General features: G+C 37.9%; 1 protein-coding gene across 1 annotated transcript in view; it reads left to right on the top strand.

The window, feature by feature from the left end:
* Positions 1–16,902, top strand: part of AGBL1 (AGBL carboxypeptidase 1) — a gene marked incomplete at its 5' end in the record, with an annotated part of 714,342 nt that extends 697,440 nt beyond the window's left edge. Inside the window, one exon of the mRNA XM_049707013.1 lies at positions 16,698–16,902. Coding sequence (XP_049562970.1) covers positions 16,698–16,902 — 205 coding nt within the window. The remainder of the gene's footprint in view (positions 1–16,697) is intronic.
* Positions 16,903–18,575: the final 1,673 nt, after the last annotated feature.

Here is an 18,575-nt window from a genome sequence, read left to right as displayed (position 1 = left end):
CCAATTGGCTTTGGTCATTGACCAGCTGTTTCCTTACCCTTCAATTCCTTAAATGTGCTCATGGCCTCAAACTAGCATTCACTGTCTGCACCTCCAGCACTATTATTTGCATGTCTTTTGTGAGCCATTATGAGTCAAAACCGTTCACCAGAACATAAAATCATGTCAGAAAGAGAAAACTGTGGAGGAGTTAAAAAATGAATACTTTTTGAAATAAGGAAAGCACAGGTTGTCATGTTACATTCATTGGCTGAGCAATAGATGGTTTTCATTCCTGGAGTGAGACTAATATATAAACATTTATAACACTAAGAGTTCTATAATAAATAAGTGCAGAGCAGTACTTAAGGAGCTATGTCTGTAAATTGTGAGTCAGAAAATAAATGCATAGATTGATTATCTTTTAACTTTTTGAAGGATCAAAACTTTATGTCCATGTTTTATTTATTTATTTTTTAACATCTTTATTGGAGTGTAATTGCTTTACAATGGTGTGTTAGTTTCTGCTTTATAACAAACTGAATCAGTTATACATATACATATGTTCCCATATCTCTTCCCTCTTGCGTCTCCCTCCCTCCCACCCTCCCTATCCCACCCCTCTAGGTGGTCACAAACCACCTAGCTGATCTCCCTGTGCTATGCGGCTGCTTCCCACTAGCTATCTATTTTACATCTGGTAGTGTATATATGTCCATGCCACTCTCTCACTTTGTCCCAGCTTACCCTTCCCCCTCCCCATATCCTCAAGTCCATTCTCTAGTAGGTCTGTGTCTTTATTCCCGTTTTCCCCCTAGGTTCTTCATGACCTTTATGTTTTATTTTTCTTAGATTCCATATATATGTGTTAGCATACGGTATTTGTTTTTCTCTTTCTGACTTACTTCACTCTGTATGACAGACTCCAGGTCTATCCACCTCATTACAAATAACTCAATTTCATTTCTTTTTATGGCTGAGTACTATTTCATCGTATATATGTGCCACATCTTCTTTATCCATTCATCTGTTGATGGACACTTAGGTTGTTTCCATCTCTGGGCTATTGTAAATAGAGCTGCAATGAACATTTTGGTACATGACTCTTTTTTTTTTTTTTTTTTTAAGGGCAGTTATTTCCGTCTGCCTCATTTATTTATTTATTTATTTATTTATTTTGCTGTGTTGGGTCTTAGTTTCTGTGCGAGGACTTTCTCTAGTTGTGGCAAGCGGGGGCCACTCTTCATCGCTGTGCGCAGGCCTCTCACTATCGTTGGCCTCTCTTGTTGCGGAGCACAGGCTCCAGACGCGCGGGCTCAGTAGTTGTGGCTCATGGGCCTAGTTGCTCTGCGGCATGTGGGATACTCCCAGACCAGGGCTCGAACCCGTGTCCCCTGCATTAGCAGGCAGATTCTCAACCACTGCACCACCAGGGAAGCCCCATGACTCTTTTTGAATTATGGTTTTCTCAGGGTATATGCCCAGTAGTGGGATTGCTGGGTCGTATGGTAGTTCTATTTTTAGTTTTTTAAGGAACCTCCATATTGTTCTCCATAGTGGCTGTATCATTTTACATTCCCAAGCAACTGACAAAGGATTAATCTCCAAAATTTACAAACAGCTCACGCAGCTCAATATCAAAAAAACAAACAACGCAATCTAAAAATGGGCAAAAGATCTAAATAGACATTTCTGCAAAGAATATATACAGATTGCCAACAAACACATGAAAGAATGCTCAACATCATTAATCATTAGAGAAATGCAAATCAAAACTACAATGAGATATCATCTCACACCGGTCAGAATGGCCATCATCAAAAAACCTATGTCCATATTTTAAATTGCCTTAATTTGTTTTGCTGTCGCTGAGAAATCACTCCTGACCTTTCTCATAACACAGTTCTCTTTTTGTTGCTTACTTTATACATAGTAACGAAGTTTATTTCTTCATGGTTTTAAAGCATATAAGAAAGGAAAGTCCTTTTAATATAAAACTGGAGTGGTGATACCACTTAGCATGGAAAGGTGGAACAAAAGTTAACCAAAAATCTAAGTGTTTTCAACAAACATGTATTGATACTTCTCTCAGGTGCTTTGATTTCTTTGCAGACAATGAGGAGTTGTTCTTTTACATGTTTTTGAAAGATGATGAGTTTTACAGCAGTGAAGTTGAGTGAGACACAACCACAGTTTTTTTGGTGTCACTGTAAAGTGTTTTTGTTTTCATTGAAGTATAGTTGATTTACAATATAGTGTAAGTTTCAGATACATAACACATATATATTCAGTCATATATATAGTTTTATGTATATATATATATATATATATATATATATATATACTTCAGATTCTCTCCCCTTTTAGGTTATTACAAAATATTGTGTGCAGTTCCCTGTGCTATGCAGTTAGTATGTGTTGGTTATCTATTTTATATATGGTAGTGTGTATCTCTTAATTCTAAAATGCTTTTGTTTTTGTTTTTGATCCATTGAAACTTACCTTGTACTATGTGTTACACTGTTGGAGGGACTGTATCAAATGGTAAAGTATTTTACCTGTACCCAATTATGCTGTAGCCAAAGAGTAATGACCCATAGATATTTAATAGAATAGAATTTCAGTGAGAAAACATGGTGAGAATGGTGGGAAGCAGACATTGTATCTTTCTGGCTTTGGAAAGGGTATCTTTTGGACACTATAATAGTGGTAGCCTGGGCAAGACCATCATCATTCATTTCTAAAGTGACAAACTGACTTGCCCTAAAACACCCTGTCTGGTCATTTGGCATCGAGTAGGTCATCATGATCCTTATTTAGATCCTTATTTGGATTAGTTGTGAAGTAGTTATTAGTTAACTTCTTTAGGTCCCTTAGCCACAGAGTATAGCCAACCTTGTAACCCAGACCCCAATTCTATAACCACCCAGTGCATTTCTAGAGGGAAAGACTCAGCAAGTGACTATGATTTGGCTCAGTGGTATTTCATCAGCTATACTAGATAAATAATTCACAGCACATATCTGAAACATTAATGGAACACTCAAAGATCTTCTCTCATACAATTGCCATTTTTTTAGTCATTGACTATTCTCCACAATAAACCAGCATCTTACACTTACATACGTTTGCCTTCAAGCCATTTATGTCAACTCATTTATCATATACGTTATCAGAACTTAAAGCTCTTGATGACAAGTTGGTTGGACAAGTTTCACTAAACTCTCCTCTCTCTCTCTCTCCTTCTTTCATTCTCTTTCCCCTCCCCATCTCTTTTGTTCTCATTCTTTTCTCACTAACTCCCCCCTCCCACTCTCACCCTCTTTTATTCTATATTTCTATTTTCATGAAGAATTTGGACCACATCCTTACACCGTCATGGATTAACTTGTTCAATCACAAGTGGGATGATGGCCAAGAGGTCACATGAAAAGATGCTCAACATCACTAATTATTAGAGAAATGCAAATCAAAACCACAATGAGGTATCACCTCACACCAGTTAGAAGGACCATCATCAAAAAAATCTACAGACAGTAAATGCTGGAGAGGGTGTGGAGAAAAGGGAACCCTCCTACACTGTTGGTGGGATGGTAAATTGGTACAGCCACTATGGAGAACAGTATGGAGAATCCTTGAAAAACTAAATATAGAGCTACCATATGATATAGCAATGCCACTCTTGGGCATATATCCAGAGAAAACCATAATTCAAAAGGATACATGCACCCCAATGTTCATTGAAGCACTATTTACAATAGCCAGGACATGGAAGCAACCTAAATGTCCATCAACAGAGGAATGGATAAAGAAGATGTGGTACATATATACCATGGAATATTACTCAGCCATGAGAAAGAATGAAATAATGCCATTTGCAGCAACATGGATGGACCTAGAGATTGTCATACTGAGTGAAGTAAGTCAGATGGAGAAAGACAAGTATCATGATATAGCTTATATGTAGAATCTAAAAAATGGTACAAATGAACCTATTTACAAAACAGAAATTGAGTCACAGATGTAGAAAACAAACTTATGGTTACCAAGAGGAGAAAGGGAGGATGCATTGGGAGATTGGAATTGACATATACACACTACTATATATAAAAGGTAACTAATAAGAACCTACTGTATAGCACAGGAAACTCTATTTGGTGCTCTATAATGACCTATATGGGAATGGAGTCTAGAAGAGAGTAGATATATGTATATGTTTGGCTGATTCACTTTGCTGTACAGTGGAAACTAACACAACATTGTCAATCAACTATACTTCAATTAAAAATTAATTTAAAAATCATTAAATAAAAAGAAGTGGGACATTTATTTGCATAGTTTTTTGAGTGAACATGGCATTGGACTTTTTTTAGACCTCTAAACCACATGATAGAGTTTATGACTTTGCTGAATTACAATTTCATTCCAGTTCTTCCTCAGATAAAGTAGGTTTTATACATCAATATTTGTTGAATGAATTGAGTCACTCAACTCATTTGGGATACAGAAGCCCTTGGTCTTGTCTAATTATCATACATCTTCTATGCCATGCATAACTTTAAAATACTGAGAAAATTAACTACCCAAGGTCTCTCTTTTCCCAACTGTAAAACAGGAATGATAATATCACCCTATAGATTTACTTGTTTTTTTATGTTTTAAATGAAATGAGAGCAAATGCAAAACACTTGACACATAGTAGGTGATTAACAATGTTATTGATTTTTTTTTTCCTTTACCAATAGTGCCTAGTGCTGTTTTCTGTACACTTGAAATGCTCCATTACTGGAGTTAACTCAAAACAAGACAAAAAAAAAAACCCCAGGGAAATAATAAATTATGCCCTTCCTCTTACAAGTGTTGAATCAGTGACAGACTTTGTGATGATGTGAAGAACTTGGCAAATAGGAAACACTAGGGAACCACGCTAATTGTTTTGGGTGATGATGGTGAGATATTCATAGTGGAAATAATTTGTATGTCTTTAGATATTTATGAGTTGTCTAATAGGCTGCTGGTACCTCCTCAGTGGGACACAGCATTCACACAGCTTTGCTCCCAAAGGTCAAAGAGGAACAGCATGGTGTGAACAACACGTCCAAATACTCCCCTGGGAATTCAGACTTACTCCTTCTCTTCTATAAAAGCCAAGATGCAGCAGGGCTGCATTGCATTGCGAAGAGGCATTTGGTAGGGCTCAGCTTTTTCAGGAGTGAGATAGGTGATAAGTAGGCTGCGGAGAACATGTTGGATGAGTCTGAGAGTCTAGAATTTAAAGAGCGTTCTATTGCTTCTCAGTGGGCGGCTGCCTCTTGAGGTCTGGCATTCACCCAAGTCCTGAGCATTACCTCAGCACTTAAAGAGAAAACAAGTGAAAAGAAAATCCACAGAGTTGCGTTCTAAGCAGCATCAACCTCAAAGAATGCCACGGGCTAAGTTTTATTCACCCTGTTAGCGTGCAGAATTATTTTGCACTACAGAAAGCTGCCTTTACCAACGAGGAAAACAAACACACACACAAAAAACGGAACTAATTAAGATCGTCATATCTCAATAAATATACAAATAAAAAATCAAAACAAAGAAATTCTGTTTATCACATCATAAAGTTGCAAATTGCTGTACAGGCTGGCTTGGAAGAATTGCAAAGGATAGAATCTTCTTATTGGCTTTGCCCAGAAACTGTGTTCAAAAGCTGCATTTATGGGGTTGTATTTGAGGATGAAAGATGATGAACTTGCCAAAATAAAAATATTTTCGTGCCTTATCTCCAACACCATGGAAAGGAAAGGGGAATACAAATTCAGTTGAGTAACTATGTGTCAGGTCTTGTGCTAGGAAATTTGCTTCCTTTATATCATTTCAAGAAGAAAGCTAGTAAGATACTCATTTTATAGATGAAGACAATGAAGCTCAGAGAAGGTAAATTCCTGTTTCTCACTTGGTCTTTGAAACCAGTATTCTTACCTCCACTCATATGTATGACTATATGTTTTCTTTTGACTTTTTAATGTGTTTTTACAGGATATCAAAGCATTCAGGGGGAAATGAAATCAATTTTCAGATATTTTCTCCATACATTTTCCACATCTGGGTATTAAGGACCACCCTATCAATGGATGCAGAGTTTGATTTCTGCATAATGTTATTTCCTTTTATTTAATTTGCATATGGTGATGTCTTCTTCTTGAATTTAGAAAGACCAAAAGGGAGAATCATGGATACCATAATATTGCTGACAATACTGTTACTCTGCCTTACCATATATATATTTTGTCCTGTGAGAGCTGAATCCATAAGCTGCAGAGAGAGCATCTCCTAATGACATTGGCAGCTTTGTTTTAGAAACTTGAACCTGCCCTCTGCCACGTAGAATGCTGCCCTTAGAAGAAGGCTCTCCCTGGACACCAGGGCTATATTTGCTATTCTGGTCTCCTGGGCTGACATTAGGGTGACGTTTTTTATGAGTATGTGGAGTTGCCTGGAATGAGCAAGCAGCTAATGAGATGGGGCCAGCTGGGTACCTATTAGGTATTCCTCACTGCCCTGGTCATGAGGGCAGTGCAACCAGCAGTCTTGCAATTAGCAGAAGGTCAACACACATGGAATTGCTTATTAACACTGACAGTAATATTAGACAACAATATAAATAAAATGTAAAAGAGAATGCTAAGTGCTTGAACAAGTAAAAGAAGGAGGGCAGTTTGCTACTCTTCTCAGCAGAAGATTTCAAAGAAGAGGTGAGATGCAAGCTTTGCCTTCAAGATGGGATAAATTGGCAAGAGTGTCAAGGACAATCTTATTGTATTTTTTTAGACTTGAGCAATTTTGTTCAAAGGACATAAGATGATGGTCTGAGTGGTAGCAGGATATATATAGCAACCCTGTCCCCTGACCAGGGACACCCGCCACCAGCAGTTTATCTTCTGTATCCATTCCCTTTTCTTCCTTCCTTCCTTCCTCCCTCTTCTTTCTTTTCTTTTTTTTTTTTTTAACTTTTACCCTTTATTAGTAACTTTATGTTATAAAACTGTAGGGTATAGTTTTTTATTTTTTAATTTTTTTTTTGGAGTACAGTTGCTTTACAATGTTGTGTTGGTTTCTGCTGTACAGTGAAGTGAATCAGCTATACGTATACATATATCCCCTCGTTTTTGGATTTCCTTTCCATTTAGGTCATCACAGAGCACTGAGTAGAGTTCCCTGTGCTATATAGTAGGTTCTCAGTAGTTATCTATGTTACATAGTAGTGTATGTTTGTCGAGCCCAATCTCTTCCTCTTTCTTTTTTTCTCTGTTTTGTTTCTTTCTCTACCTCTTTTCCTTCCTTTGTCCTCCCAGCCTTTCTCTTATCATCTTAGATTTAAAACATTTTAATATTATTTTTCCCACTAAAATCATTATTTTATGGCATATACGTTTATTTATATATTATATATGATATATAATATGATGTATATGATACATATGTGTGTGTGTGTGTGTGTGTGTATTTTTTTGGCTGCACCTCACCGCATGTGGGATCTTAGTTCCCCAACCAGGGAATGAACCCGTGCCCCTGCAGTGGAAGCTTGGAGTGCTAACCGCTGGACTGCCAGGGAATTCCCGTATGTGTATATATTTTTAAAGAACCCATGGAGGATTGCTTAGGGCATTTCTGGAGGAAAGTGGCAAAATCACTTCTGCCTACATTCTCTTGGTCAGAGAATATTTTAAATCACTCTATTCTCACTGTCTATATATGACTCCTCTCAGTCTATAGGAATATATTTTCCAAATTGTCCAACATACTTAGTATTTTTTAACAAAATCATTTATTGTGATTTTGTTACTTTTTATGAGTTCAGTTTCTTTCTTACTGAAGTATATATTTTAGTAATCCTTTCAGTGATGGTCCATGTGGGGGAAAACATATTTATTTCACCCTCATTCAAGAAAAATAAAGTTTTTTGTTTTTATTTTAGTATGTAATTCTAGTTCAGGATTTATTTTCCCTTAGCATCTTTAAGACATTCATTCTTTTTTTTTTCTGACTAGCTTTAATATTATTATTACTTTTTAAGCATTCTAAAATTAACTTTCAATTTGGAATAACTTTATATTCACAGAAATGTTGCAGAGATAGCACAGAAGTTTCCCTTCACCTAGTTTCCCCTATGTTTTTGTTCAGTGGGAAATCTGTTGATCTAAATGTCGTTCATTTAAGGGCAATTTGTCTTTTCTCTCTCAATTTCTCTAAGATTTCTTTTTTTATTGGTGTCCACCCTGATGTATCTAATTATGGACTTTTTTTTTTTAAATTTTCCTGCTTGCCAGAGTATTTCTTCAGTTTGAAGACTATCACCTTTCAACTATTACCTTCTTGAATATTGCCTCTCTACTTCTAGACATATTTCTTATTGTTTATTAATTCTCTATTTAGCTGTGTCTTTTGTGCCATTTAACTGTTCCATTGAGCTGTTTATTGTATCTTTTTTTTTTTACTTTTAGAGAGAAACTGTTTAATTTTCAAATTCATCTTTTCTTTATCAAAGGTACCTTATCTTTTATTATGCATCCAGAACTTATTCTAATTTCTTAATCATTGTAAACATACTTATTCTACAGTCTTTTCCAGATTGTCATAGGGTTTCAAGTTTGTGGGTGTCTGTTTCTGCTGCTTTATTTCATATGTATAAGAGGAAGTCTCCTTCTATTACTATCTTATCTGAGAGGTTTTATCTTTAATGGGTGTTAATTTTGTCAAATATATTTTTTGCATAAATTTATATGGTCATATGATTTCTCTTCCTTAGCTTGTAAATATAGTGGATTACACTGATTATTTTTTAAATATTGAACCAATCTTACTTTCCTGGAGTTAACTCCACTTGGTCAGGGTGTATAGTACTTTTTATAGAATAGTGAATTCAATTTGCTAATAGTTTGTTATGAATGTTACATTTATATTCATGAGAGATATTAGTCTGTAGTTATCCTCCTTTTTACTATCTTTGTCTGGCCTTAATATTAGAATAATACTTGACTCATAATGTGAATGGAAAGTCTTCCCTCCTCTTTTATTTTCTGAAGGAGAGTGAATAGAATTGGTGTTAATTCTTCTTTAATCACGTAGAATTCTGCAGTGAAAATATCTGGGTCTGGAAAACTCTTTTTCAAGATGTGTTAAACTATGAATTCAATTTCTTTACTAGCTATAGGGCTATTCAAATTATCTATAATTGTGGTAGTTTTTGCTTTTGGAGGAATTGATCCATATGATATAAATTGTCAAATTTATGTGTGTAGAGTTTTTCTGTGTGTGTGGCATCACCTTATCATTTTGATACTTGCAGAGTCTATAATCTATAGTTCCTCTTTTATTCCTGATATTGGTAATCAGTGCCTTTCTTCTTTTTTTCTTTTTCAGTATAGTTAGGGGTTGGTCTTGGTATAGATCTTTTCAAACAGTCAGCTCTTCGTTTCATTGATGTTCTCTGTTGTTTTTCTGTTTCAGTTACATTGGTTTCTGCCCTTTATTGTTTCCTTTCTTTTACTTGCTCTGGGATTATTTTGCTCTTATTTTTCTACTTTCTTGAGATGTAGTTTAGATTTATGATTTCAGATTTTTCTAAGGTAAGCATTTTATTGCTATAACTTTTCCTCTCACCATGGCTTTATCTGTGTGCCACAAATTTTGATATGTTATATCTCATTTTCATTAAGTTCAATGTATGTTTTTCTTTCCCTTAAAACATCTTCTTTGAGCTCCTAAATTATGTAGAAGTGTTTTTATCTATTTTCCAAATGTTTGGAAATGTTCTTTTCATCTTTATGTTTTGGATCTCCAGCTTGATTCCTTTGGTCAGAGAACACAGTCTGCATTGTTTCAATTATTTTAAATTTGTTGAAGCTTGCTTATGGCTCAAGATATGGTCTGTCTTGATATATATTTTATCAGCATTGGAAAATAATACGTATTCTGCTGTTAATGGATGGGGAGTATTCTATAAATGTCAATTCTGTGTTGTTGGTTGATGGTGTTGTTGAACTCTTCAGTGTCTTGGCTGCTTTTGTCTAGTTGTTTAATCAACTGTTGAGAAAGGAGCGTTGAAACCTTGAATTATAATTATAGTTTTGTCTAATTCTCCTTTCAGATCTATCAGTTTTTGCTTCATATAATTTGCAGTTCTGTTCTTTGATACATACGTGTACAAGAGTGCTATGATTTTTTGATGTATTAACATTTTTATCATCGTATCCCTCTATGTCCCTGGTTATTACCTTTCCTCCAATTACTACTTTATCTGATATTGTTAATATAGACACTCCTGCTTTCTTTCAATTAATATTTGTGTGGTATATCTTTTCCATCTTTTGAGTTTATATCTACCATATTCATTATATTTTAAGTGAGTTATTATGAACAGCATACAGTTGGGTTACATTTTTTAATCCACTCTGACCATCTTTCTTTTAATTAGTATATATGACAATTATATAACATTTAATGTTATTGATAAGTTAGGGCTAACTCTTCCATTTTATTGTTTGTTCTCGCTCCCTTTTTTAATCTCTGTTTTGTTTTTCCTGTCTCCTTGTTAGTGGATTTGTTTTAGAATTCTATTTTTATTTCTTTATAAGATCTTGAGTGTATCTCTATGTATATATTTTTCCATGTTGTAGGTATTACATTTTATATACATAACTTATAATCTACTGGTGTCACATTTTTACCAGTTCAAGCGAAGTATAGAAAACTTACCTCCCTGTACATCCATTTACCTTCTCATTTATTATAAAATTAGCTTAAATATTTACATGAAGCATAACACACAATTGTATAATTTTTGATTCAACTCTCAAACATAATTTTAATAATTCAAGAGGAAAAGAAAAATCTATTGTCTGTATCTATATTTTTACTCTTTTGTTGTTCTTTCTCCCTTTCTTATATTTCAGCATTGCTTATTTTATTAGCTAATTTGTTTTTAGAGGATTTCCTTTAGCCATCCTTTTAAGGTAGGTCTGGTGGCAACAAATTCTGAAAATTTTACTTCCTATAAGAATGTCTTTATTTTCCCTTCATTCTTGAAGGCTATTTTTTTCTGGATTTAGAGTATTAGGTTGGTAGTTCTTTTTTTTTCAAACTTGAAGAATGGTGTTCTATTTTATTATGGCCCCTATTGTTTTTGATGAAATCTCTGCTGCCAGTAGAATTATTTTTCCACTATAGTACTGTTACCCTAAAGTTTCTCTCACATCAGTTTCAAGATTTTTAATTTGTCTTTAGTTTTCAGAAAGCTTGTTATTATCTGTCTGGTTAGGTTTCCTTGGGTTTAGCTATTTGGGATTTGCTCAGCTTATTGTATTTGTAGATTAATGTCTTTTGCAACATTTAAGGCATTTTCAGCCATTACTTCTTTGAATACTTTTTCAGGTTCTCTTCTTTTCGGACTCTGCTGAAATGAATATTAGATCTTTTGTTATAATCCCACAGGGTCTTGATGTTCTGTTCATTGTTTTAATCTATTTTCACTCTGTTATTCAGACTGAATAATTTCTGTTGTTCTGTTTTCAAGTTCACTGATTTCTTTCCCATGTTCCTTCCATTCTGCTGTTGAGCCCACCCATTGAATTTTTTATTTAGATTTTTTTTTGTATTTATTAGTTCTAAACTTTCCATTTGGCTCCTCTTTATATGTTCTGTTTCCTTGTTGAGACTTTCTGTTTCTTTGTCAAGTTTTATATTTCCGTTATTCTATTTCTCACTTCTGCAGTTTCCTTTGATTCTTCTTTATACTCCTTATTTTTTTGCTGAGATTTTCCATTTCTTTATTGAGACATTCAATTATTTTTGTCATGTGTGTCCATAATTACTCAGTGGAACACTTACATGGTGTCTGCTTTCAAATCCTTCTCAGATAATTCTAACATCTGTGTTAATTTGCTGTTGGCATCTATCAATTGCCTTGGTTCTTGGTAAAATGAGTGATTATCTATTGAAATCTGAACATTTTGGATAATATACTATGAGATATGGGTCTTATTAAAATCTTCTGTTTGAACTGGGCTCCTATGACACCACTCAGACAGGAGAAGAAGGAATCTTGTTAATACCATATGTGGGTGAAAGTCTAGCCTCCCTATTGAGCTCTGTTGACACCCATGGTGCTGAGGGCTCCTTGTTACTGCTGGGCATTGGTAAGTGTTTTAGCTTCCTGCTAGGCCTTCACTAGTACTGCTCTGGTGGAAGCAGCATGGGTACCTTGTTATTGGTCTCCACAATAACTGGTAAGGAGTCGTCTTGTTACCAAGAGTTGTGTTTGGAAGTCCAGGCTCCCTACATGGTCCCCACTGGTATCAATGGGTAGGAGACCTCATTATTGTACATTGGAGATGAAAGTTCAGGCTCTATTCTGCCTTCCCTGATGCTTCCTTAGCATGAGGGAAAGAAGGGGATTTCGGACATCACAATTAGGTCTTGTGAGAGTAAAAATCTAGGTTCACCACGCTTCTGTTGGCAAAATGAGGGTAGGACTACTGTTTTGTCTGTGAGGTTTGGTTGGAATAGAGCTATTATAATTTAAAACTTGTCTTTTTTTGTGAGGTTGCTCCTTGTCTCATCATTTGGATAAAGAGAACAAACTCTTATTAGGGACTTTCTGTCTGCACTTATTAGCAATTCCAAGCTGTCAGCTTCTCCAGCTCCAAGACTAGAGAATATGAGGCCAAAAGAAAACCCAGGGAACATACCACCACATTGGCCATTAGGTCCCGATCTGGTCTGGCTTCTTCTCTCCATATTTCATCCACATTTCCTTATGTTTCTTTAATATATAATATCCAGGGAGAACTATGAAGAGGAAAAGGGAGAAATAGTTCTGTATCTCTCCAGAAGTGGGAGTCCCTGAATATGCATTTTGATTCTCTAACTCATCAGAATTCCTACACATTTGGGCAAATAAGTGAGAGATATAATTAAACTATTGTAAGTCTTCTTAATTTATAAAAAATATATGTAAATGTACATAACATATAAATATATAACATTAATATGTATAATATATAATTTAATAATATATTATACATTGTATATTATGTATTAATTTTATATTTATATTATACTTTACATTTATTTATAAATATGAATGACAAAGGAAATGATATTTGTTTAAAATTATTAAAATGCACTGACATGATAATTATGGTTTAATTCATATATAAAACTTTTGAATGGGAGACCAACATGGCACGATAGGAAGATTCTGAACCTACCTCCTCTCATGGACACACCAAATCTATAGCTATATATGGATCATTTCTCTCTGAAAAAGATTTGAAAACTAGATGACCTGCTTCACCACAACAAAAGATTAAAGAACCACATCAAGAAGGGCAGGGAAGTTTGAGACAGAGTCTTGGCAAGAGCTCTCCCTGACCACCAGCAGCATGGCAACACACAGTAAGGAGGGGATCTCATCAGTCCAATGTTTCTACAGGAGGAGTGAGGGATTGGTGCTCCACATTATGTAACCATCACCTGGGATCTACACCAGAGACACAAGCCCTTAAAATGTCTGGCTTAGAAAACCAACAGGGCTTATGTCTAAGGGACCCATAGTGCTATAGGAATCTGAACCTTCCCTTTTAAAGGGCTCACATATGGTCTTACCCACCCTGAGACCCAGAGAAAAAATAGCAGCTTGAAATGTGCCTAGAGTATATGAGAAAGAGACCCATTTGCTAATCTAAAAGCATGTGCTGGAGGAACAGCGGTCAGTTGAAACTCACCCCAGAGATGGAGGTGCTGGTAGATGCCACTACTGCCCTCTCCACATACCCTGCTAGCACAGGCAGTTAAGCTTAGAAGCATCACCCTCCTGCTGCCTTGCTAAGATGGACAGGGGCAAGTGGTCATGGTGCTATCCTCCACCCTGCTGAAGCCAGAGAACACAGGCAGTTGCAACACTCTCCTGCTCCCTGGCTGGGGCTGGCACTTGAGAGTGGTCCAGGCATTCTCCCACTCCCAGCCTAACTTCAGCACATGCACACGAGCAACACACTCTACTGCTGCATTGCTGAAACCCACGGGCGTGCACAGTCAAGACATTTTTCTGCCGCCTTTTGGAAGCCAGAGAGGGTGCCCTGCTTCCTACACTCTACAGCTGCCTTGCTAAAGCCAGTGGGTGTATGTGATTTACACAGGGAACAGTTTATTGATTGGCTGATTGATTGATTGATTTCTACTATATTCTCCACGCATTCTAGATGTTCTATACAATAATATAAATATGAATCCGACAGATGCATGGGCCTTATTTACAATATAAGACTATAAACACTATTAAGGATCAAAGCAAATTAAATGAATATGTGAAGATTTATATTTAGGGAAGAAATTTCAATAAGAGATAGAGCTATCAAAACAGTCATTTGGTGGAAATTAAGACAAGCTTTTAAAATTGATCTATCTTATTTGGTTGGATGTTGAGGAGTTGGAAGATGATTTTAGATATAGGAAATTGCTTGTATGAATAAAGACTTGGAAACACATTTAGCCTGGTACGTTTGAATGGTCACAATAAGAACAGCCTGACAACTTGACTGTAGTAGGAAAGTTCCAAATCTGTGAGTGACTGGAGCAGGCTCTACAGTGAAGGGAAGGCAGGGCCTTATTAGGGGAAGACTGACCCTGTTGTTTACTCCTGGACTCCTGCCAACTGGACCCTTTAAGAATGTCCCATTCACCGATCTTCACATTGCATTAATAAGCAAGGGCGAGTTCTTGCAAGCTACTGAATTTGAAATGGAATAGTAAAAATTATGTTTCAGAGAAACTGTTAGCATTGCCAATTTGGATGGTTTTGCAATAGAGATTGCAGCAACCCAGGTGTGAAGCAACCTATCTCAGTTCCTGCTCACTTTTCCCACCATGTTTCACCATCTTTTTCAGTATCCACAATACAGTGGAGTTAAAGTTTGTTGATTGCTTTTATTTTGCAGTCCGTTCTGCTAGACTGCATCCATGTGTTTTCTCATTCGGTATTCACAGCCTCACAACAACTCTTGAGATATTATTATTGTCATTATGTGAGGTGAAGGGGATATTCCAAGGTCCCCTGGTCAGGATTAAAACTCAGGCTCTTGGGCTTCCCTGGTGGTGCAGTGGTTGGAAGTCTGCCTGCTGATGCAGGGGGCACGGGTTCGTGCCCCGGTCCGGGAGGATCCCACGTGCCGCGCAGCGGCTGGGCCCGTGGGCCATGGCCGCTGGGCCTGTGGGTCCGGAGCCTGTGCTCCACGGCGGGAGAGGCCACAGCAGTGAGAGGCCGGCATATGGCAAAAAAAGAAAAAAAAAAAAACTCAGGCTCTTGACATTGTACAGCATGGTCACCTCAGTACCTACCATGGTGACAGCGGAGTCAAAGGCACTTGGTGTTCTTGCTGACTTGAGCTTGTGTTATAACTGGGCAGCTCTTACCTTCCTTTATCCAACTGCTTTATCACCCACCATTCAGCCTGTAAAATGTAACAATTTAATGCTGTGGTGCTGTGGAATCACGATTCATATTTCTTCTCTTTCCTTTCCATTCATGCTATGTCCCACCAGACCTGCAGCTTAGGGTACTGAGAGCCTGAAGAGCATGGAGCAGCTCGTAACAGTTAGTGGACAATTAAGAAACTGGCCTCTGATTCCTGTCCCAAGCTAAAACGTAACCACACTGCTGATTACCCATTTTTATTGTTTATGGCGAGGCAGGTGGATGAACAGCTCTGCCTGATTTATGAAGTGCTTGCCTTCTATAAATCACAGAGTAGAAACCCAGCACGCTGCTAATCCTAATTGGTTAAGTCCTAAGTAGGGAGTGATTAGGAAGTCTTTGGGAAAGAAGGCACCTCATGCAAATGAGAAAGATATACATTTCCTTGGGAGGAAGTTTCCCCTGCTCACAATATATGGTCCAGGTTTGATGTTCATTCCTATTGCCCCCTTTTGTCTCTCATTGGTCAACCCCTGTGATCTTCCACTTGTGAATAAACTGGAGGGAGGTAGGGGAGATGATGAGGGAGTACAAACATGGTAGAAAGAGTACTGTTTTCCTACTTACTCTCTCCGTTCATGTCCACCTGGATTAATTTTTTAAATTAATAAAGCATTCACCATGGTGAAGGGGAGCTATGTAATATGACTTACTGTGCTGTTAGAGTGGGAAACATTAGGGATTTGGACTCTTACCTACCTGAATTCCATCCCCACTCTTTCCTGGGCATAACTGACATGACATTCTCAGTCAATGACAGCCGTCTCTGATTTTTCACTTTGAGCTTAAAGGACCCTGACAGTGTAAAATATATGAGGCTGTCCCTATCCTGTGATTGGAAATCTTCCAGTGGACTTAGAAATGCAGACTCTTCAGGCCAAGGAAGAAGGGAGCCCACAGATTTTACAGATTTTCTTCCCCCATCTCGAGGTAGTGGTTGAGAACACAGGTTGCTATATATGCAACACGTTGAAAGGAACAGGGACTCTTGAGATTAAAACTCAGTGAAGATAACCTCCACCCTCCTTTTCCAACCAATTGTAAATGTTCCTTTCTTTGGGTAACTTCTTTTCTATTCTCCCCCTCCTTTCTCTTCACCTCCTTGTTCTACTTCCCTTCTCCCCCCTTTCCACCCTTTTTCCTTCCCTCCTTCCCTCTCTTTCGTTTCTTCTCCATGTCTTCTGGGAACTCGTGGCAGATGTAGCAGCAACAGCAGCATCACTTCAGAACTGGATGATGAGCCTCCCTGCCTGGAGGAGATTGACTATGGTACCGACAGCAGCTCGGACCAGGAGGGGAGCTTCTCCGAGCTGGACCGGCAGATCCAGGAATGCGCTTTCCACAGGGATGAAGGAGAGGAAGAAGAGGAGGGACCAGGGCAGGGAAGAAAAGCCATCCCATAACCCTGAGGTTCATAGCAAGTTCTGTGCCTCTAACCATCGGATTAGCTGCCATGTTGTTGCTTTACCATCACACACACACAATGTTGGCACAGAAAGCCAGCCCATGCGAGGTCAGCATCCCTACATCCAGATTTTCTTCTAGTTTCATTATGCATAGAGAGTGGCTACTTCTTTTTTTTTTTTAATTAATTAATTAGTTTTATTTTTGGCTGTGCTGGGTCTTCACTGCTGCATGCGGGCTCTCTCAAGTTGCAGTGAGCGGGGGCTACTCTTTGTTGCAGTGCGTGGGCTTCTCACTGCGGTGGCTTCTCTTGTTGCGGAGCACAGGCTTTAGGCACGTGGGCTCAGTAGTGGTGGCTCGCAGGCTCAAGAGTGCAGGCTCAGTCAGTAGTTGTGGCGCATGGGCTTAGTTGCTCCGTGGCATGTGGGATCTTCCCGGACCAGGGCTTGAACTCGTGTCTCCTGCATTGGCAGGAGGATTCTTAACCACTGCACCACTAGGGAAGTCTCCAGAGTGGCTACTTCTTCATTACAGCATTTTACATATATAGATAGGTGGCTATATGCATGCTGTCATTATGATAGAATGGGAGATACTCAGGATGACTGTGGATCCTCTGAAGACTGTTCCGAGCTCTTCTCCATTCCTGTGCTTGAAACTGGAGTGGACTGGAAGTAGTAGGAGTTGGACTTGCTTTGTGTCTTCTCAGCCAGAATTCTAAGTGGTTGTTTAAGTCGTTCTCTATATGAGGGTTATCACTTCCTGTTGTCTCCCTCTTATAGCATCTGAGCCTCTCAGCCCAAACCATGAGTCCCACTGAGACTCTGAGGGTGTTGGCAGGGTCTTCCCTTGCTGGGTGATTGAACATAAAAGGCTATACAACCAAGTAATCATCCTTGGTCTGTTGGAACAGTATACATTTTGCAGATATAGAATCTGCAGAAGATCCCCTTGTAAGGGAAGGGGGGCAGTAGTGAATAAGACATGGCCACTGGTCTTCACAAATTTGAAAATCTATGAAATTCATAATCTTGGGAGGCAGCAATTCATTCATTTCAGACTCAGATAGATGTGGCTCATATCCTGGATCTGGCTTTCACTTATTATGAGAACGGAGGAAAGTAATTAAATCTCTCTAAACCACAGTTCAGTGGAGATGAGCATATCTATATCATAGAGTTATTATGAAGATGAAACGAGATAACATGTAAAAGTATACAGTTTGGCACACTGAAGACAATAATAATGGCTTATTTTTTTCCATAACGCAGGCAGAACATTCTATGGAGTTATTCTCACAGTTAACATTCTATGGAGTCACATGGTTGAGTCACTCTCTCTTCCTAGAGGGGATCAGGGCAGGCGGTTCTAGGGGGCTTGCATAGCTTAAACCAAGTGAAAATGGAGCAAGGCCCTTCAACAGACAGATGGAAACAGTTTGAAAGTGTGAAGGATGATATGTACAGGGCCCAGGCAGAAAGGATGAGAAGAAGCATGGAAGGCAGATTAGAATGGAAGATAAAATGGAGATAATATGTTAAAGCAAATGTATGTTGGTTCAGATGCCACATGTATTTAGTTAGAATTAGGTTTGGCTATGAGAGATGGAAAATCCAAAACAGCGGTAGCCTTTGTAAGATAGAAGTCTGTTCATCTTTCATGTGGAATTCCA

Source organism: Orcinus orca, chromosome 2 (assembly GCF_937001465.1).
Source record: "Orcinus orca chromosome 2, mOrcOrc1.1, whole genome shotgun sequence".
Classification (NCBI taxonomy): Eukaryota; Metazoa; Chordata; class Mammalia; order Artiodactyla; family Delphinidae; genus Orcinus; species Orcinus orca.
The sequence above is the reverse complement of the archived record's forward strand: the minus strand, read 5'-3'. Positions and strand labels throughout refer to the sequence as shown.